The 22,098-nt window shown below is 40.9% G+C and overlaps 1 protein-coding gene across 1 annotated transcript in view; it reads left to right on the top strand.

The window, feature by feature from the left end:
• Positions 1 to 11,497, top strand: part of LOC126260648 (hexosaminidase D-like) — a 381,617-nt gene extending 370,120 nt beyond the window's left edge. Inside the window, exons 8-9 of the mRNA XM_049957985.1 lie at positions 4,109 to 4,276; positions 8,375 to 11,497. Of these exons, the coding sequence (XP_049813942.1) occupies positions 4,109 to 4,276; positions 8,375 to 8,578 (372 nt within the window). The 3' untranslated portion in view covers positions 8,579 to 11,497. The remainder of the gene's footprint in view (positions 1 to 4,108; positions 4,277 to 8,374) is intronic.
• The last annotated feature ends 10,601 nt before the right edge of the window (positions 11,498 to 22,098 follow it).

Genomic DNA, 22,098 nt, shown 5'->3' with positions numbered 1-22,098 from the left:
GGATGCAAAAAATCAGTTTGTAATTGTCCTGAGGCCAAAAACCGCATAAAAAACATCAATAGGAATCAAATCTGATTATTAATTTCCATGTGACAGGCGCAAAACATGTTCAGTATGCTGTCCATCATTTCCTGCAAAAGGTTGAAATCGAGAAGCAGCATGTTACACAACTGATCGAAGTGTTTCCGGGATCACGTTTCGAATGTGTTGCGCAGTACGTGCCTTCCATGCAGCTAAGTTTGCAATCGGAACACTCACCACAACATCTTGCAGAAAGCCCCACAGCCAGAAGTCACACGGATCAGGTGATCGGGACGACCAGACTGTAGGGAAATTGTAACTGATAATTCCAGCATTTCTGAAATAGCGCTACTGGTTGATTTGCGTGTGGACTTTCCTTTCCCATATTCGACAATTCTGTGTATTGACATATCTTGCCAGATCGGGGTGAGCTTCGTCTATCCACAAAATCTTCCACGGCCAGTCATTGTCCACCTCCATGCGAGCAAGAAATTCTAAAGCAAAGGCCTCTCTTGCTGACAGGTCAACAGCAATCAACTTATGAACATGAGTAATTTTGAATGGATAGTAAAGAAGGATGTTTCGGAGGATTTTACGCCCCGTGCTGTCACGGGTATGTCCAATGTTCTGGCAATTCTCCAGGCACTACACGTTTGCACACCACCACTCGTCTCCTCCTGCATTGCTGTGACCACTACTTCCACTGACGTCGAATCAATTCGTTTCCTCCCTCTACCAGCTTGCACACCAACACAACCCGTCTTTTCGAATTTCTGAACCATTTTCTCCAGACGCACGGCAGTCATCGGACCAACGCCTTTTTACAAACCCTTCAGTGTCCAGAACTTCTGCAGAGCGACGTGTGCACAGTCATCATTTTTGTGATACAGCTTTACAAGCAGAGCGCGATTCTGCATTGAGACAGCCATGGCGAACGTCGCAGACGCGAAAGGAGGAAAAATCCGTATACCCGGCTAGTTATACCAACTTCCATGGGCCGTGCGCATGACAAGTGTTTCCATTTACGTATTCTGACACGTACAGCGCCATCTATTGATCAATTTTCACACTATTTTTTTCCTTCTGCCATAGTTTTTCCCCTTCTCCGATATTATTCCGTTGCAATTTGACGTGGTTTTATTTCTACAACATTTTGAAAATTTAACTTTAATTATAATTACCCTGCACGTAATGTAGTAGGCGACTATATGCGCATAACGTAAACTATATCGAGCGTCTTTCAAACACGCAAACACCAGTTTTTATAACAAATGCGCCTTGTATAGCCGTAGTTTCTCTTAAGCACTTATTCAAAATACGTTCATAATTTTTTTAACATGCTGCGGATGATCTTCCACATGTTTAGTACCCGATCCTGGATAACAATTGTTCTTTACTACGTTTCGCTGGAGACGGGATTTGTGGCTTCCTGTCCGACAAGGACGATGAACTGCGTGGCTCGTCTCCTGTTTTATTATCGCTTTCACTTGTTAAGCACGTGTCGTCATATAATTGGCCGCATAGTCGTGTGTGTACGAGACCACGCATTCCACTGAATCATCTTGCAGAAACGCTAATATTTCACCTGCCACTTCTTTCTTAGTCTACTTTCTCAGTCTGCGAATTCCCTTGGGTTCCTTTCTGACGAAATATCAACATGGTAATATGTTATTGTAGATACATATCAGTGTTCGCTTTGTTGTGAGTTACTCATTGATTAAGCAGTTCAGCCACGTTCTGTAGCCTCATGCTGTGTTCGCTGGTGTATACCCCCAGTCGCACCCCCTGTTGACATCAGCAGTGAATACTGTGGTTGCAAGGTAGACAATATTTGGGGTGTCGAATTCCATTAACGTCACTGGCCTTTTACGACCTCGCATTCAAGGAGTTCTTTATATGTATTCCTTAGAACACTTCAATGACTGCAATTGGATTGTCAAACACCCTGTATATTAAAATATGTAGCATGTAATAATCTAATAAGAATATGTACAAAACTGTTGACCAAATTCCCTAGGTAAATAACTACGCATATACTATTTTTTTACTCGTTTTCTATAGTGTACAGCACTGCGATGTGTCAATGCAAATAAACTCCTCATGAGTTTCTTGCCACATAAGATCGCATTTTCAGCGAGGCGTTTCGGAAAGGCTACTCATTCTCTTCCCATCTTCTGGCGAAGTGCGGATGCATCCCAGTCCGATTATTGGCGGTGGGTATTTAAATCTCTGAACGTTCGCTTCACAACACTTTAACAGCCGGCCTGCATGATTGTTTACGTAGTTGGCAATTCGAGTCTGCCGTCCACCGCTGCTCTAGGAGATGCGGACTGCTGCCCCTCCCGTCTCCTAGATTCAAAGGCTGACTGCCATGGTTTGCGGAAGACAAAATGATTAGCTCAATTAACAAGATTCGTCGACACTCGTACGTCCGTTGCCTCACTAAGGAGGCTGTCGCAAAAAAAAAAAAAAAAAAAAAAATTATCTGGGCAGATGACAGACGTCTTTTCGTAACCGATAATTTGCTTTTCCGTTAAGTAGTGTGCTTGGGCAATGCAGATTTATTTACGTGCCCTGGTCTTACGTTGCACATATGTTCAGTGCAACATAGGGGGAGACAGCGCGGAGTTCGTCTTCTGTAAGATTTTCCTCATTTACACGGAATGTGAAAGGCCCCAGGTATACGAGGTCAAAGCTATCACGCTGTCCAGAAGTAAAGCTGTGAGGACGGGGCGTGAGTCGTGCTTGGGTAGCTCTGTTGGTAGAGCACTTGCCCGTGAAAGGCAAAGGTCCCGAGTTCGAGTCTCGGTCCGGCACACAGTTTTAATCTGCCAGGAAGTTTCATATTAGCGCACACTCCGCTGCAGAGTGAAAATCTCTTTCTGGAAGTTTCCTTATTTTTGAAAGTAATCGTAATACCTTTCTTAGATGGGACTTGGCCGATTTTTGAGGAAACTGCAGCGACATATGGCAGGCACGCAGAACTTTTTTTCTCTTGTTTTCTGCTACTTCACTGTTTTTGTTGGGTCTGGGTACCCGCAGGGTCTTCTTAATTTCTTGACTTCTATAGCCGCTGGGAGCAAAACTGTTTTTTAGGCCCTAAAGGTCATCGGATATTAGGATTGTGACATGACCCACGTTGCTTCGCAACTTCTACCAACAATTTACCATGTAAATTGAAGTGGTTGGGGGAGAAACTAAAGGAAAGGGAAGGAACCAATGATATAAACTGCTTCGGGGCTTTCTGCAGAAGCAGCGTAGGCAATTAAAAATGTGTCCCGATTCAGGACTCGAACCCGTGACTTTTGCTTACTAGCTTGTTTGCATTAACCAATGCGCCGCACACAGTGTTTAACGAAAATGTGTAAACTATCTCGGCACGCTCTCCGACCGACTCAAATTCCCACTTAGCGCCACCTATGTGCAGTCACCTCCATCTCCTCTATGATCGCTAAGTTCAAATTCCGGCTGGAGATCGAACGAAAATGTGCATGCACTGAGGGCTATGAATTCATAGTCCATTGACACGAATCAATTAAAGAACAGATACGACTCACTCACACAGTATAACAATGTCAACATTGACATCGAAACATTGATATCGAAACCATCTCTTTGTCCTTTTAAACGATTATTCTGTCAGATTCCCAGTTCATGTTGGCGTATACTGTTGTCAGTAATGACAGAAAGAGGTGCTGCAGTACTGAGACACTGGTCTCACATTAGAACGGAGGGCGTTTCAAATCCACGTCCGACCGTAGTTTCCCACGATCGCTTAAGGTAAATGCTGGGATGGTTGAAAAGAACACGGTCGATTTGCTTTCCCACACTTGCCAAATCCGAGTTTGTGCTGTCTGTGAAGATCTCGTCGTTGACGGGAACTTGAACCCCAACCTTCCTTTCTTCCTTTGCGTTGGTAGCGCGACTCTGATAGTCGTAATTCTACGGTCATTTCTTAAACTGTCGAGGAAGCGCTGTAGTTCCGTCACATTTCGACATGGTGGAGTGACCACATAGCTGGGGCTAACGTGTAACACGATTAGGTTGAGGCAAGAGATGGTTAGACGCGACATTTTCCTGTCCACAGGCCAAGGAGCTGCTGGAGAGCGTGCGGCACAACAAGGGCTGGATGACGGACTACAACGTGCGACACAACTTCTCGACGCCGCTGCGCGTGGACGAGCTGATGGCTGAGCAGCCGCGAGTCTACCACACCGTGCTGTCGCTCGTCCGCTCCGCGCAGGACTCCCTGCAGGTACTCTACGTTCTCTCCTGGCTGATCATAGCGGTCACCATCTGAGACAGTCGTCCGCTGTGGCCGAGCGGTTCTAGGCGCTTCAGTCCGGAACCGCGCTGATGCTACGGCCGCAGGTTCAAATCCTGCCTCGGGCGTGGATGTGTGTGCTGTCCTTAGGTTAGTTAGGTTGAAGTAGTTCTAAGTTCTAGGGAACTGATGACCTCAGATGTTGAGTCCCATAGTCCTCAGAGCCATTTGAACCATTTTTGAACCATCTGAGACAAGACCATTCGCGGCCGGATGAGGCCGTTGGCACTAGCAGGTTCGCTCTAGGAAGGAACCTATATGGAAGGGAGAGCAAGCATTTCAGTTATGGTACTATTGAGCAATTAGAGGTATCTTTGGCTTCAGTAAATCACAACAGCTTGGTGTACATTGATAGTAGAGGTTACATAGTTAACAGAGCATGTCAATGGTTTCAAAAGTTATCAAATTGTGTTAAGGCTCTAAACAAGGGAGCTGCCATAGGAAACTGTTGGCCTGTTGTCCAGACGTAGTCCAACCAGACGTAGTTCAACCAGACGTAGTTCTAACCAGAGACTGAATTCTACTGGAGGTCAGAATTATGCTGCCTGTGTAACAGAAGCTAAGAACCCAGAAGGGAAGGAGGAAACGAAATTACCCTTCACGGGTTGAGAGGGTACGTGATGTTATTTCACTGATTACAGTATCGGGTCAAACTTGCAAAGAACTTTGCGACCGCTACGGTCGTAGGTTCGAATCCTGCCTCGTGTATGGATGTGTGTGATGTCCTTAGGTTAGTTAGGTTTAAGTAGTTCTAAGTTCTAGGGGACTGATGACCTCAGAAGTTAACTACCATAGCGCTCAGAGCCATTTGAGCCTTTTTTTTGGATAATTTTGGCTGATTAGGCTCATCCCATGATACAATGTTTGTCCCCAAATGATGATACTGTGTTCTAAGATGACAGGGTCCACTTTCCTGCATTTCGCATCGTCCAGAACGAGGATGGCTCAAATGGCTCCGAGCACTATGGGACTACCGGGCGAGGTGGCACAGTGGTTAGACACTGGACTCGCATTCGGGAGGACGACGGTTCAATCCCGCGTCCGGCCATCCTGATATAGGTTTTCCGTGATTTCCCTAAAGCACTCCAGGCTAATGCCGGGATGGTTCCTCTGAAAGGGCACGGCCGACTTCCTTCCCCATCCTTCCCTAATCCGATGAGACTGATGACCACGCTGTCCGTTCTCCTTCCCCAAACCAACCAACCAACTATGGGACTATGCTGAGGTCATCAGTCCCCTAGAACTTAGAACTATTTAAACCTAACCAACTTAAGGGCATCACACACATGCATGCCCGAGGCAGGATTCGAACCTGCGACCGTAGCGGTCGCGCGGTTCCAGACTGTAGAGCCTAGAACGAGGATGAATTGTCGCAACTTCTCTGGTCATTACACTCCCCAGATCTCAACATTATTGAGTCTTTATGGTCTGCTTTGGAGAGAAGGATCCTGATCGGTATCCACCTCCGTCATCACCTGCATTTGCTCTATTTTGCAGGAAGAGTGGTGTAGTTTTGTTTGGAAACCATGTAAGACCAATATTTATTGATTCGGACACGACTGGATGCTGTTTTGAATGAAAGCGATTTTCCTACACCGTATTAGGCATGTTTTTGCCGACGCTTTTTATATTGGAAACATTATAGGTCCTATTACCTTTGTGTAGGACACCAAACGTTGCTTTCGTTTTTGTGGTGCACTCGCCGTCCGTTAAAACATATGTGGGTCTATTACTGAAATATTTCTCGAGCCAGCCACATTCGAGAAGATACTGCTTGTGATTGTATCTTGGATAGTACTCTTCGGCGCAGTACAGTGTCTAAAGTCTTTCTGAAATCTTGGAAGATGGTCTCTGTTGCATGCAGTTATTGCTTGCAGTAGATAGTTTTTGATTAAAGCAAGCTGTGTTTCACACAATTGATTTTTCCTGGAACCGTGCTGAATCTCTGAGAGACTCTTGTTTTCCTACAGAACCGAAATAACGTTTGAGCTTTAATGTGCTCACGGATTCTACGACAGATGGACGTCAGCGATTTTGATCTGTAATTCGTTGCATCCAGTGTCTTTCCCTTGTTGTGAAATGGAGTAATCAGCAAACTTCTACAGTCAAACGAAACTACCCGCTTCGCGTGAGAGTCTCGATAAGTACCCGATAGGAAAGGAGCTAATTTCACGTTCGGTGTAAAATCGAACTGGGGTTCAGTCATAGCTTAATGCCTTATTCGCTTTAAGTAGTCAGCACTCTGTAAAGATGTAGTAGCAGGCTCGTATCGTATTAATTTACGAGTATACAAAAGTATCTACTATTAAAGAAATATTTTATAGCCAATATCGCGTTTAAAAATACTTCTTACTGACCCGTCGTCTTCAGATCTTCAAAAACATATTTTTGTTGTACGTTATGTTCCATTGTGCGTTCACTACTCATGCCATGTTAACATTTTATTGCAGAGTATATTTCACAAATCCAAATAAGTTTGTCAGAAATAAAATTACAAAGAGTACCGTCATAAGTAAACATGTTCACAACTATAACGCATCTTGTAGAACTTGGAATGTCTACGTATGTAGTACTTATTTAATGCTTGTCAGTTTCTAAGATACACAATGTATAGAAAAAGTGCACATTTATGCCAATGTTTACAGTTACATGACGAGTGAAACACGTCTTGGAAAAATTCTCACTCGAAATGCACAACAATGTATTTCGAGTGAGAAGGTTCCGTGGACATGCCAAGTTGTAGAAGGTGAGTTTTAGGTGTGTATACTTTCCTTGCGACAAAACTGTAATTTTATTTTTGAGAAATTTGTCTGGAACGTGAAATATGCTCTCCAATACAATATTAGCTAGCATGGTATGAATAATGAACACACAATGGAACATGACATACAACGCAAAAAGATTTTGAAGATCTGAAGACAGTAGTTGTATCTGTCCAAACCAACCAGTAAAATCTAGTATTTAACGCGGTCTTGGCTATAAAAAGTTTATTTAAAGAACGTATAGCTCGCCTCCTTCTCATTTTTCATTATGAGAAACTTCAGTCAGTATATACAATCAAATGGTAATGTCCAAATTAGAGCCACTTCACAACACTCACTTCGTATGAAATCCTCAGATCACTGACAAATCTTTGAGGTGGGCACTTCTTAATCATGTGTTCTATTGCTTTCTCCTCCTCTGAACAATCACAGTGAGTAGCCTAACGGAAACCCCACCTCCTCAAAATATAATCACACCTTCCTTGACCCATCCTAATGCAGTTGAATTTCGACCAGATTTGTCGTGGTACCTGGAATCCTTCAACGTCTTTTTTGGATCCTGAACGAGGTGAGCTGTGTTGAGTGAATATTGTTTCCTACTTTGTCGCTGTTTGGAGATCATGCCGAAAGAACTGATGCTTTCTGAATCAAGCCAGAGTATTTTGCTTGATTTCATACGAGCTTAACAGGGAGAGCAGAAGAGTGGATTAGATAAATAGTTGCCGACCATTCTTCAGACTGACGATAAAGAACGTTTCTCCCATTGTGGTACTCTAAGTTTACTTCATCTTTCACCTCATTTCTTCTATTCTTCACTCCTCTCTTCTGTTCTTCGCTTCTTTCGTATACTCTTCACTCCTCTCCCCTATTGTTCGCTCCTTTCCTCTGTTCGTCGTTTCTCTCTTCTGTTCTTCATTCCTCTCCGTTGTTCTTCACTCCTCACCACAGTTCTTCTCTCCTCAATACTTCACTCCTCTCTTCTCTTCTCGTCTACTCCCTTTTTCACTCCTCTCCTCTGTTCTCATCTACTGTCCAATGTTACTCACTCCTTTTCTCTACTCCTCTCCTCTGTTATTCACTTCTCCTCTGTTCTCGTCTACTTTCCTATATTTTCCTCATCCTCCTCCTATTCCTCTGCTCTTCTTTCCTATTTTTCATTTCCTCTCCTCTCCGTACATCTGACAAATTTTCCGAGTGTAGAAAATAAGTTGACTGGACGGTACGTCCTCCATCCTACAGCGGTATACGGTTTACATCCGTGTTGCAGGATGTGTTCGACGGCTACACGATCACGGAGTGGGTGGAGCAGCGGCTGTACCCGCTGGTGCGAGACCTGGAGCGGCTCCAGCAGGACGCAGTGGCGCTGAAGGCTGCGCGCACGTGGCCGGCGCGGCCGCTGCCGCCGCTCCAAGACCTGCGCCGCCTCGGCATCCCCCTACCAGGAGACCCGCCGCGGCCGCCCCCGCAGTAGCCGCTGCACGCGCGCCTGCACGCACAACCCAGCCTGCCGAGGCGAGGGCTGCCCAGCCTCGACACCTCTGATGTGGTCTCATAGCGCTGGCCAATTCTGAGCCGCAACTCATCCACCTGCCGACACCACCTCTGTTAAGAAGCCGTCTTCTGTCAATGAAGAAGTGTACACGACAGAGTTACTTTCGTTTGGGGTGCCATCGTCTGTTTACTGTAGTGGCACAGTATTTTTTTTTTCTACAGTAACACTTAATAATATCAATTATCAAAGTTTTTTACGACACAATTCTAGTATTACTCAGACTCGCACTGTCCTCATTCGACTATAAAGGGATTTTAGCTATAGTTGTGATAAATTCCAAGTCTGAGCTCTCATTATATCCGGATGCTATTGAAAACTGAACGAGTACTGTACATACTGGCTACACTCAAGGAAAGATATCTGATACTATCCCAACGCTTTGCTCGCTTCATCAACCTCATTACTTACTGTAACACAGTCCACCAGCGGGAAGCAATCTGTGTTCTGCCTTTAACAAAACGCTTTTCCTAATTGCTGCAGCGTTTATGTTCAAACAAGAGTAAATGGAGCACTATTAAATCACTATCGTATTTTACATCTACCTGCTTTCATGAACACTGACAGGAACACACTGAAGCATGTATGTAATCATGAGTTCTGTGTATCAGCAATCTGTTTTTGATAGAACTTTATATTTGTCTCCACCTAGTAATATGCAAAAATGCATTGTTAGCGTGGTACCACTGACACTATAAGCAGTAACACAGTTCCAGTGTACCAATTGCCACGACCACTTGATGATATGAAGGATTCAGATTAGTATTGATCACAGAACAGCAGCAGAAATACATTCACTTCTTGCAGAACTGCAAGAGGTGTCAAAACATTTCTCATTGAGATAAAGCGATGAGAAAACAAACTGTAGAAAACCACAGGTGTAAAAAAGGAAGGAAACAAATTGAAAGTAGATGAAAATGATTTACTATTTATTTTGATTTTTATATTTTTTTGCGATTAACAATTCTTAATATTTTCTATGATTACTGGCAATGAGAACAATTCCCTCTTTTTCAGCTGACGTTTAAGCAAATTGATTGGTAACAATAGTCATGTATCTCGAATAACAGATATTTTGTGTCACACAGAACACTGTGTGTTGGATCACTTGCTGTATTTTATTCAGCTGAAACGTTTGACTTAAAGCTGTTTGGCTTTTAAGCTATTTATTAATAAATGTATAGCTTACAGTAACCTTCATGTACGAGAAAATATGTCACAAAGGCTCAAAACTCATTTGATAATACTCAGTCAAGAATTTTCAAAGCTGGCAGTGGAGACTGTACGAACTTTAATGAAAGTTATAGGCAATGAAATTCAAAACACTGACAAAATTAAGGAGACAAAAAAAGTAGCTGTATGTGTCAGAACTATAAATGACATGTATGTTGCTGTAAATGTTTACAAAGCTTAGAAAATTCTAATTCAGTGACATACTTTAACAGTCTTATAAGAAAATGTGAAGTGGAACAACTTTGTAAACATGGACCATTTTGCATTTGTTGATGTTGACCTACATGAAAATGTATATTATGAATTCTGGTTTATTATGGGAGCAGAATGAGAAAGTATAACCAAAATGATGTGGACATAACAATGTTGCAATGTCTGAATATGACATAATTGTAAATAATGATGTTAAACAATTATTGGTAAGAGACTTTACTTTATACATTTGAATTGGAACCCTGTGTCAGATTTGGGGAAACACCACACCTATGTATGGTATGATAACTTCATGTTTTCCATCTCTGATTAGTATTTACCATGTAAAAGTAAGTGTTTACATATTTGTCATTCCCATTGATTTAGCTGACTTGGCCATCTGCATGTCATCATTCTTATACACACTGTGAGCCACTGATCTCGTACATTCAAAAGTCTCTATCAGTATTGCCTGATGTTTCAAGAGACCTTCTGATATTTGTGTTGACTAAATAAAATGTTTTATAGTTGTTTATACTTAACAGGTCTGACTATTTGGAGAATATGGAATGGATGTTGGAAAGAATTATTTTCAGTGAATATATGTACATATATGAGGAGTATGATAATGTAAATCAGTATTTGCAAATTATTAAATGTGCCTGTGGCTTTAATTGCAGCCCTAGTACTGTTCATGTTGTGTAGTGTTTGGCCACATGTTGTGCAGCACCAACTGGGACCAACTGTATAACATTACTTCTGACACAACGAACTCAAAAAAAGTGATGGCACATTGTTTAAATTTTGCTGTTCTGTTTAACAGCTGCTATGTAAATAGCTTAAACTCGATTAAGTGTTAGAGTGAGTGTGTTTACCCAATGTGTTGTGTGATTCTGGTTGTAATTTGAATGAACTATTACATCTTGAAACAGTATCAGCTTCTAAAATAAATTTGATGATAGTTGACACAGGATATTATTGCTGTTTCAGATAAAGAACATAAAAGAAAGAAAGAATGCTGTGTAATAATAAAATATATTGTTTATTATGTGAAGTATAAGATGTCCTTAGGGAGATTGTATGAAAGGACCTATATGACTGGATCAAAAAGTATTTATAATTCATAGTTATAATGGCTGTTACATAAACAGGAGGACAGTATCTAGTTTAATGAACACTGAATGCTAAGGAGAGTGAAATTTTATTTTCATCCTCTTTGCCTATCCCACCCCCATAAATCACTTATAGTCTGTGTTATTTTCTCAAAATTCACATTCCTTAAATCTGCATTGTTTTTAAATGTGTTTTCTCTTTTTAAGCAGTATTTACTACAAGTACTTTAAAATGCAGGACTGATTATGTTAAATAGTTATTCATGTGGAAATTGTTTTTAAAATAAAATACTCTGCATTTTCATTTTTGTCTTTGTGAGCCTGAATCCAATTCTTTATAACTGACAGCAAAGATAATAGTTGAGACTAGTGTTGCCACAAAGGTGAATATACACGAAAGAACTGTATAAATTTCTTTTGAATTACTTTACTTTTTTGGAAATAACTGGTCACTGACTAAAAGAAATGATAAATAAAAAAGATAAAAAGAGACACTGGAAGCATAATAGTTACTATTTACTGACAAAGAGCAATTAATGTGTCTTGATCAGAAATGGGACTTTTACTTTAGATATGAATCACTACACATTTCAGGCACTTAATGTGTTGTTAATCAGTCTATGGTTGCTTGAATCATATGTCTCACAATTCACTTTCATTGGTCACAATCTCACCAACTTTATTTCTTCTAGCTTTCATTGTAAAACAGTGGATGAAAACAAAGGTTTTGTGCGTAACAGAAACGCCATGGACAGTACTGACCTGTCACAAAAAACCAAAACAGAAACTTTATCTCAGATGGATCTTGGTGTTCTCTTTGGCATTTCATTGAATTACAGATTGTTGAGACATAGGGCAACCTGTCACAGATTTGTTGCTGGGCATAGTCTCAACAATGTTAATACAAGGACATTGTCACAAGAATTAAAAACAAGAAACTGTGATCTACTGGCACTTTTTGTGTCTTCAAAGATAAGTCTTTAGTCTTAAAAAGCCATCACCATGTGACAACTTGCTATTAATATCAATGGGAATACCACATAGCAAAATATGATATGAAGTTCTGACAGTTGTTTTTAGCATAAACATTTATACTTCTTTATACTTACACAAATTTTGGGCATACATTTATATTAAATTTTACTTCTTCACAAAATTGCTATTGTTACAGAAACTGACATTAGAACAGTGCAGGACATGCTTGTAGTTGCGATATGGGAGTAAGTGCATTGCATGAGATACTATCAAATTTAATGAACACATTGACATTTCAGTTGACCACAGCAGTTGGAAATTACAGATGGAAAAGTTCCCACAATTTATGATGCTACTGATGTAAAGCATTCGGTGTATGTCTAACTTTAGGTGAAGAAGATAAAGAAGCAATCCACTGCCTCATCTGTAGACACAATGGCATAAATTGTCAATTCTTATGGACATGCTCTTAGTTTACTAACAACACACGTGGAATCTGTTGATATCTATTAATTTATTGCTACAGTATATGGATTTTAAAATAAATTTACCAACTTTTAAGGGAATTTAAAATAAGAGTAAGTTTTTTAGCATTGATATATTTTAAAGAGATTGCTAATGCTGGCCGTCAACTTAGTATTAGAGAATACAGCATTTATTATGGTGCAAACACATGGTAAGTATGTGAATGTGGTATTTTGAACAAAATATTGTTCCTTTTAGTAAGAAAGGAAAAAAATAGCCAACAGGTCATGACACACATCACGATTGCATATGAATTCATAATTTTTATTTATTTACTGTGAAACTGGAACAGTCATTTCCTGCTATAAATCATACTTCATAAGATACAATTCTATTTGCCACAAAGAAAACCGTATGGAAGGAAATTGGGAACAGAAACTTCTTTATAAAAGAGTATAAAATATAAAAGGTTTAAATGCAATTTCAATAGCTTTGAAATGAAGTACTAACTTTTTCACACCAGTACATTTTAGATCACTCTACACTGAAGTTAGGATGAGGGTACTATCCTTTCTCAACAAAAATCATTTTGTTTCTGAATGAATCTCTCACTGGAGCCCAAAATATGCTGTGGCGTTCAGGTGCACATGAGAACTTTAATTAAAAAATTTCTAATTAGACTATTAAATTTCAGGCATGCAGCCACACAAGTCTTGCAACTTACTCTGAAGATGGCCGGACAGTATGTGGCCAAAGTATCAATAGAAGAGATTTTATTTGCATGGCTGCGTGCCCAAATTTTAATAGTCTATTCATTACACTGTGAAAAGTTGAAAATGCACATAATTTCTAATTGTTTTAACTTTTGCTGATTGTATAGGTGCAGCTTATGAACATCAGTATACTTTCTAAGTCTGCTTTGGTTGTCACTGGAATAGCTTTCATTGGTAAACGAAATATTGTGGAGAGACTGTTATCATGCAAGGTGTCCACTTCTTTTATACCTCCCTTCCTATACCTTGTTGCCTCCTTCGCCCCTTCTGCCATACTCAGACACACACGCCAATCGAAAAGATACAGAAATTTCTCAGCCATTGAAATAAAGTTTTTAATGGTGCTTCGGTGGAATGCAGCACTGATTGCAAGTGCATCATGGGCTGCAGGAAAACTGGAAAAGTAGGGAATCAAAGTATCCAAGGCTGGTGTTACCAAATAACACTGAAAAATTAAATTGACTCATAAGATGGTTTGGTGTGGAAAGAAATACGTGAAAACTATTAATTAGAAGAAGCGAGAGGACTATAGGCCATCTGTTAGGAGATCAGGTAATCATGTCCATGGTGCCAGAAAGGTGCTTTGGTATGCAAAAATTCTCAGGAAGGAAAGAGATTGGACTATATAAAACAAATCATTGAAGACATTGGATGTAAGAGGCTGAGATGGAAGGGGACTTGTCATGGGCCATATCAAACTTTCTAAAAAAGATGCTGACAAAAAGAGCAAGAAGACTCCATGGAATGATCAGAGAAGAGATTATAGTTCATTTTACAGGCAAAGTTATTTAGGAGCGAACAGTTAAATTTCATCTGTGGAAAATTTATGGCTAATTTTTATTCTGTAAACGATGCAAAGGCTATTGTTGTTTCATTGATTTACCTTGCAAAGGGTACATAAAAATGTTGGATATTATTATTCAATACATGTGCTCCAGCTGGATTAAAAGAATGCAAGAGAAAGTGAAGAATCCTGGAGTTAAGAACAAAAAGTAATCTTTCATCAGAACAATGGAATTCAGTTTGCTTTGACAGTGGAATATTGAGGGATTTGGTGGAACATTTACCCTGTGTATCAAAAGAGTAGTGACTACTCCCAGATCTTAGTGAAGATTTTGATGGTACTGAGTAATTCTTCAATTGGCAGTACTATAACTTAAAAAGTGAAAGAATAGCAACATAAATACATTTATTTAACTCACCTCATGAGTGTACACTTCAGATCCAGACAGAGAGCAAGATATATTACTTCCTTTCACTGCCTTACACTATACATGAGGCTACATAGTGTGGTAACTGTAGTGCTCATTGTGTCAGTTTGACAGAAGGTGGAGGGACCCTATGATCAATTTAAATGAATCATACAATCATTAAATGTGAATGTAGGTCTATACCAAAGTTATATTTTTCCAAAAAGATTCCTAATACTACTCTGCTTTACTTGACATGATCCTATTGGATGGGATTGCCCACATCTTCCTTCAACCTTTGAACTAACCCAGTCAGCTAATTATAGTACAGATCTACAGTGTAATATAGGTGTAACTGGGCATTTTGCACATTGACAACTCGTTGCCAGAGGTAAAAGAAGTGATGAGTGCCAACAAATCCTAGGACTCATCAGGTATGATTGACCTTCCAAGAGATCAGTACTACATTATGAAGTCCTGTTCAGATGCAGCTGATGAACACCTGTCTGATTCCATTGCACCTACTGGGCAGGCAACTCACTGTTGTACCTGACAATAATCGCCCACTCTGTGTCAGAATATGGATCAGTTAGGCATATATCGGCACTGTAGGTAGTTAGTACTGGCAGTGATATAAAATTCGTATATCACCATTTCAGTATTTCTATGTGTGTATTCTGTATTGCATGAAAGATTAAAAGAGAGCTGAAGACTGAGTATGCATCCACTGCTACCCATGTCTCATTTTCAGCAATGATTCTGTTTCGAAATTCCTATTCCTCTTCATGTATTAGACGATTTTATGATTTTTTAATTGTTTATAACTAACAATAGGCATTGAAACAAAAAATTCTAGCACCATTGAAGCAGAAGCAGTGTAAAAATATCATTTCTTAAAAAAAAAGGCGTGTCCATGTGCTGAATCTGTCTCATAGGAACCAACGTTTCTCCACATTCAAGAAGTCCCTCGAAACGAAGGATTCTTCATTTATTATGTGTGACTACTGCCACTCCATAGTTTACTCCTCAATTTAGTGTCACTCCACTCTCATTTACTTGTAGACATTTAAACCTCTAGTTCCTCTTAATTTATTCCATGTTTCTGTTATAATCGTAATATGTAGCCTCTGTTACTTCAAAATATATTTGTTATTCATATTGGACTCCATGTGGCTGAAGACATGCAGTAAACCAAATCTTAAGTCCTTAGCGTGCATTGGTGCTCTTTTTACAGAAACATCAGTCTTTATGAGAATTTTGAGTAGCTGAAAGATGATCCTCCAGCACGGAAAACCACACTGGAGCTGAAGTAATTGGCTGATAGGTCTGTGAATTTGAGATCTACAAAACTGCTTGTTTTTACATGGTGTTCTGTCTCTCCATATAAACACACCAATGAAACAAAACATTATGACCACCTGTTTCACAGCGTGTTAACCCTTCTTTCGAATGCAGTACATGGACGATTCTGCATAATGTGGACTCAAAAGTCCTTGGTAAGTTTCCCAAGGAATGTAGCACCAGATGACCATTCACAAGTTCCCTTTAATTATGGTTTGGTGGTTTGTACATTAGTTAGTTAATTAGCACGGAGCTGCCATCAGATAGCATCCCAGACACGTTCCACCACTTTCCGAAGACATGAACAGTAGTTCACTATCAGACTCCTCAAAACATTGAAGCCTCTTGTAAGCCTTGTTACATGGACACTTACCCTTGTGGACACTGCCATTATTGACAGGTAGTGAAGTTTTGCCGTAGGTCTGCAATAATGTATATATGCACAGCTCTCATGATGCCTTCGATTACTAGCAGAGATCCCATCAAAGCCCAGATGAATGTCCCCAACAGCATAATACTGCCCATACAGGTGTATGTCCATGTTATGGTGCATGTTCTGAGCAGCCATTTTCTGTATGAAGGCATATCCGGAAACGATAATCCATCTGGTGTAACAAGAAACGGAATTCATCCAATTAGCTGACTCATTTACCTTAATCTATGGTACGGTCTACGTGATCCATGCCCACTGCAATCGTATCTGGCAATGTTGTTGCCCCAACATATGACACGTAGTGGCTATCTGCTGCGCCTGCACCAGGATTTTAATCTATCGTAAGGCATGCCACAGATCGCCACTTATCCCATTTGACAGAGGAGACAAGTTTCCAACTTCTACATTCTGAGTCGAGACGCGCATGTGCAAGATCCTGTGGACTAATCATGGTTTGACTATCCAACCATTTTCCAAAGATGCCTATGACAGCAACACTTAAACAATTGACCAGTTTTGCCGTTACCAAGATTTTCGTTGCCAGGCACATGGCAAAACATTCTGCCTTAGTCAAAGTTTTTCGTGTCAGTGAATTTCTGCAGTTGTGTCCATATCAGCGTTAGAACGTCACCTGATTCGTTTCTGCTCTGTTTCTAGACCTTCCCTAGCATGCTGAGCGCCTACAACACCATCAGGTGACGTTCATTTTCCTGGTGGGCAGTCCTGTTCATGATGTTTTGCCTCATCAGTGTATCTGTTTCGCGGATCACTGTGCAGTGCATGGTAGAGGATAGCAGTGTCATATATTTTTCTATCCTATTTGATTCACATACTTAGCAATGGGAAAATGACTGTCTACATTTCTTTGTATGAATCATGAGTTATATAATTCACATTGCAGAGGTCGGGATGTGGCCACTATGGTGGTAGGTGAATCTACTGCTGACAAGTCAGAACTCGGTGCGTTTTCCCCACTGGGGTGTTGGCTGCAGACATTGGGGCGACTGGAATTTTACAGTGGATCTATCAGTAAACCATTCTGGGTTAAGAAACTCTTTTTATTTGTTTCAATTACAGGGGTGGAACTGTAGACAGACCAGAGAGATGTTTATTGACCTCTGCGACCTAATAAGCCTCGGTTGCATGACATGCCAGCATCACCTGCCAGGTATACAGCATGTGCTGATGGCAGTGGCTGCGGCATCAGAGTCCTCATGTAAGGCAGAGAACTGATGGTGGCGGATGAAGCCCTCCGCTGCTCAGTTGCTCGTGGTTGCAATGTACAATACACTGGGAGCAGTCGTGCTTAATCCACAGTGCACAGCATGACCGAAGATGATGGACTGTGTCCACTCTGGGTCCCTGATTAGGGCAGTACTGCTGGGCAGCAGCTTGGCCCAGGATGAACCCACAGCTCTCCAGGGAGGGAGCCATCTGCAGAAGGTAGCCTCCGAGCAGCTCGCCCAGTCGTGCAAAGGCAACTACTTGACACTGACTTTAGCCCAGGCTCAAGCCTACAACTATCAGTCGCAAACTCTGTGGAAGGTAGCTGACTGCATCATCTTCTATCACAAGTGGTCTTCATCTCGTAGCCATCGACTGATATAGACAGTATCACTCGGCAAACTGTATGAATGTGGATACTGTTCTGTACATTGAACATCTGAGAATGAGGGCCTGGTTTTGGTGGTATACAGGGTGGTCAGGAACAGTCTGAGAAGCTTGTTAGAGTCTTGCAGGGTATTGTGCTCCGTTTCCAAGATTGAAGTTAGCGAATCAGGCCTTTTTACGTGCAAACTCAAGCAGCTTACCAGTAATAACTAGCGTCAGTTGGTCTCATACTATAGATGACAGCGCCTGAGAGTGCTCAACCTCGGGCACAGCTTCAATCCTTACTACTGTACCATGTCCAAATTTAGTATCGCTCTCTTGTTCGGTTTTAGGATTCAAATGAAGCACATGTTTAGCTACAGTGTTCCTGGTGGGCCTCTTGAATTTCCACAAGCAATGACCTGGTTGGCTAACTTCAGTGGTAAACGGTGCAACGTATCAGACCTTTGCTTAACAACTGTTTTTTCAGCACAACCTAATCTGCAACACCGTTACGAGATATTCAGACTATTTCTGAGTGCTCTGTGTATGTGAGCCAGCTGACTAGTGGTCTTTAGCTGCAGCATTCCCAACCCAGGAAGTGTAACAGGCTGGAGTGCCCGGGCATTGGCTTCATTTGCTCCTGTATCCTGTCTAGTCAGCTGCTCCAAAAACCCTGCCAGAACTGTAAAGAGTTGCAAATTTGGCTTTCAGGGACGCTGGCTAGTCTATTCCGCAGCTTCAGCCTACTGAATGAGTGCTCATTCGTTCTGAATATGCTTCCTTGCTCAATAACCCCTGTTATTCAGTTTGATGGACGCTTCTTTCTCAATGTGTCGTTCTGTAGATTGATGCAAAAACAGTTCTTCCCCAGAAAGCCATGACGCACCATTCCTCCTTCCTTCCGAAGATGCAGTCTCTCAATTGTGTCCTCTTTGATTCCTGGACAAAATATTCTTAACATACATTTCACAGTTTGACACACAAAATACTAATTTCTCTAGTTTTCGTTACTCTAATATAGTTTTTCTTACTCTAATTTAGCGTAAACCACATGGTTAATTGGTACCTGAATTGGTACCTGAAACTTCCTGCCATGAACCCAGTCCAATGGCATCTTGTTGCACTGGGAGCTCGACAGGTCGAGCGGTGCTCCGCTTGAAGTAGGTAAGAGGTTACACAAAGCAGAGTCAGGGCCACAGCCACAAAAGTACCAGAAACCGAGACACCCATGATCATGGTATTATCGCACTGCTTATTGTGATACTGCCATACATGCTGGAGCAACTGCTCAGCAGTGAAAGGAGCTTTCTATGTGACTAAAGTTCATTCAGCAAACGGAGAAGGTCATATATTAACGTGTTCTTTAGACAGGTTACGTTGTGTGTTGGTCTTTCCAGCCAACAAAACGAAAGCTGTGTCAGATGCGTTACAGTGTTCCGAGTGACAATACCTGAGAAATGGAAGGTATTGCCTGCTATCATATGTTGTACAGTTAACGAATAACTGACTAACAAGGGGAGGCCGCCAATTGTGAAATTCAGATTCTATTCATACTGCGCATAATAAAAGCTCATGGCCAGAGGCGTAATGTGGCAAAGCACCAAGATGCACTTCTCAGCCGTTGTCGAGAAAATCGACAGTTAAAAGAAACCGTTGCGGTGAAATACTCTCTACGACTAATAATTTTATACAGCGTCGTGGCGCAGCGGTAAGCGCTGGAGTTCGTAATTCGAAGGTCGCCGGATCGAATCTCGCGCCATGCAATTTTTTTATTATAATTTTTTTGTAATTCATATATATATATATATATATATATATATATATATATATATAAACTATTAATGAATTGCTTATGCATGTTGGTGAAGGCGGATCGCTCTCCAATCGTACCGCCTCCATTTTTCCGTTTGTTTAACAGGGTGTACCAACGCTCACCCGTCCACACTGATTTTCGACGATGTTATAAGTTGCGCTAGGGACCGCATCTACCTCCTTTCGAAGTTAGCACGCAACTACGCTGTTATGCGGCGGCTCGTTTCGGCCCATTCAACATTTGTCCTTCAAGTGTAACGAGCGAGTAACGGAGTTTATATTTCGTACCTGCCACAGCAAGTTTGTTTTCGTGGGGTCTCTATTCTAATTCGAACGTTTGATTTACGCTATACGTATTCGTTTCGGAATATCGTTTCTACGTCCTCCGTTAACTATACGTGGTTAACATTATGAAGACAATTAATAACATTTGTGAAATACAACTTTGTTTGCGGAAAACATAATGATGTTCGAAGTCGACAGTTTTTCCACGACAAACGACTTTCAACAACTTATTATATGCATAATTGTTGCAACTGATTGCCCGGAATTATATATATATATATATATATATATATATATATATATATATATATGTTTGAATTACTAAAAACAAATACTAAAAAAAAAAGGTTGAATGGCGCGAGATTCGATGCGGCGACCTTCGGATTACGAACCCGAGCGCTTACCGCTGCACCACGACGCTGTAGAAAATTACTAATCGTAGAGAGTATTTCACTGCAACGGTTTCTTTTAACTGTCGATTTTCTCGACAACGGCTGAGAAGTGGATGTTGGTGCTTTGCCACATTACACCTCTGGCCATGAGCTTTTATTATGCGCAGTATGAATCGAATCTGAATTTCACAATTGGCGGCCTCCCCTTGTAAGTTGCAAATCCAGCTTGGTTATTCCCTTGGGTCGACGGCGATTCAAGTTTGCCAATTGTGTGGTATGCCACTCCATAGCTGCTCTGTTGTTATTCACTATTTCTTTTTCCCAGAGTATGGCATTCAATTCCCAGATATCTGTCGATCCAATTGTTGTCATTTACTGGCGTCTAGTCACTTACTTTTTTAATTCACAATGTGCGTGGTGCTAGATCCATCACTTGGCGCCACTGTTTTCGAAGCTGTTTATGTATGAGATCTAATCCGAGGTAATCTCTCTTTTAAGATTCTCCTCTTTTCACCCTTGACATGTAATGAGAACAGTATTCCTCGTTCAAGTTGTTGATTCCGTATTGCATATTTGTGGACGTTAATCACTGGTTCCTAGCCAATTCTTTGTCAGTAAACTTTGAAAAAACACACTACATGCAGTTCAGAACTTGTAAGGGGTGTGCCACGGGTGTATGCCTAACACACCATGATAAGCAGTTAGAAGAAGTGGACAGTGTTAAATTGGGATTACAGCTTGATAATAAATTCAACTGGGAGGAGCACACCACAGAACTGCTGAAGCGTCTTAACAAATCTCCATTTGCAATGCGAATTGTGTCAGACATAGGGGATATAAAAATGAAAAAGCTGGCATACTATGCTTGCTTTCATTACATAATGTCATATGGGATTATTTTATGGGGTAATTCATCAAACCAAGCTAAAGTTTTCCGGGCACAAAAACGTGCAGCAAGAGTTATATGTGGTGTGAACTCAAGAACATCCTGCAAAAGCCTGTTTAGGGAACTAGGGATACTAACTAATATTTACTCCTTAATGAAATTTGTCATTAAAATGTATCACTTTTTCAAACCAACAGCTCAATTCATGGAATCAATACTAGAAATAAGAATAATCTTCACAAGGATTTAATGTCACTTAGTCTTGTAGAAAAAGGTGTGCATTATTCAGGAACACATATTTTCAATAACTTGACAGCAGCCATAAAAAGCTTAACAACCAATGAAATTCACTTTAAGAGAAGCCTAAAGGATTTATTGGTGACCAACTCCTTCTACTCCATTGATGAATTTCTCAGTAAAACCAACTAACTTCTGCACAATTTCAGTGCGGTCGCAGGTTCGAATCCTGTCTCGGGCATGGATGTGTGTGATGTCCTTAGGTTAGTTAGGTTTAAGTAGTTCTACGTTCTAGGGGACTGATGACCTCAGATGTTAAGTCCCATAGTGCTCAGAGCCATTTTTTTGCTATTGAGCTGTAAACACTTTCTTAAGCGGGTCAAATGTACATGCCTCATTCAGCTCCTGACGGTACATTACATACAATTCTGCCTTACACGCTTACCGTAATTTGACCACGTGCAACAATAATCTGTCTGGTCAGACGCCTATACTCGGAGCAGGTTCCAAATTATCTATGCAC

Source organism: Schistocerca nitens, chromosome 5, assembly GCF_023898315.1.
Source record: "Schistocerca nitens isolate TAMUIC-IGC-003100 chromosome 5, iqSchNite1.1, whole genome shotgun sequence".
Taxonomy (NCBI): Eukaryota; Metazoa; Arthropoda; class Insecta; order Orthoptera; family Acrididae; genus Schistocerca; species Schistocerca nitens.
The sequence above is the reverse complement of the archived record's forward strand: the minus strand, read 5'-3'. Positions and strand labels throughout refer to the sequence as shown.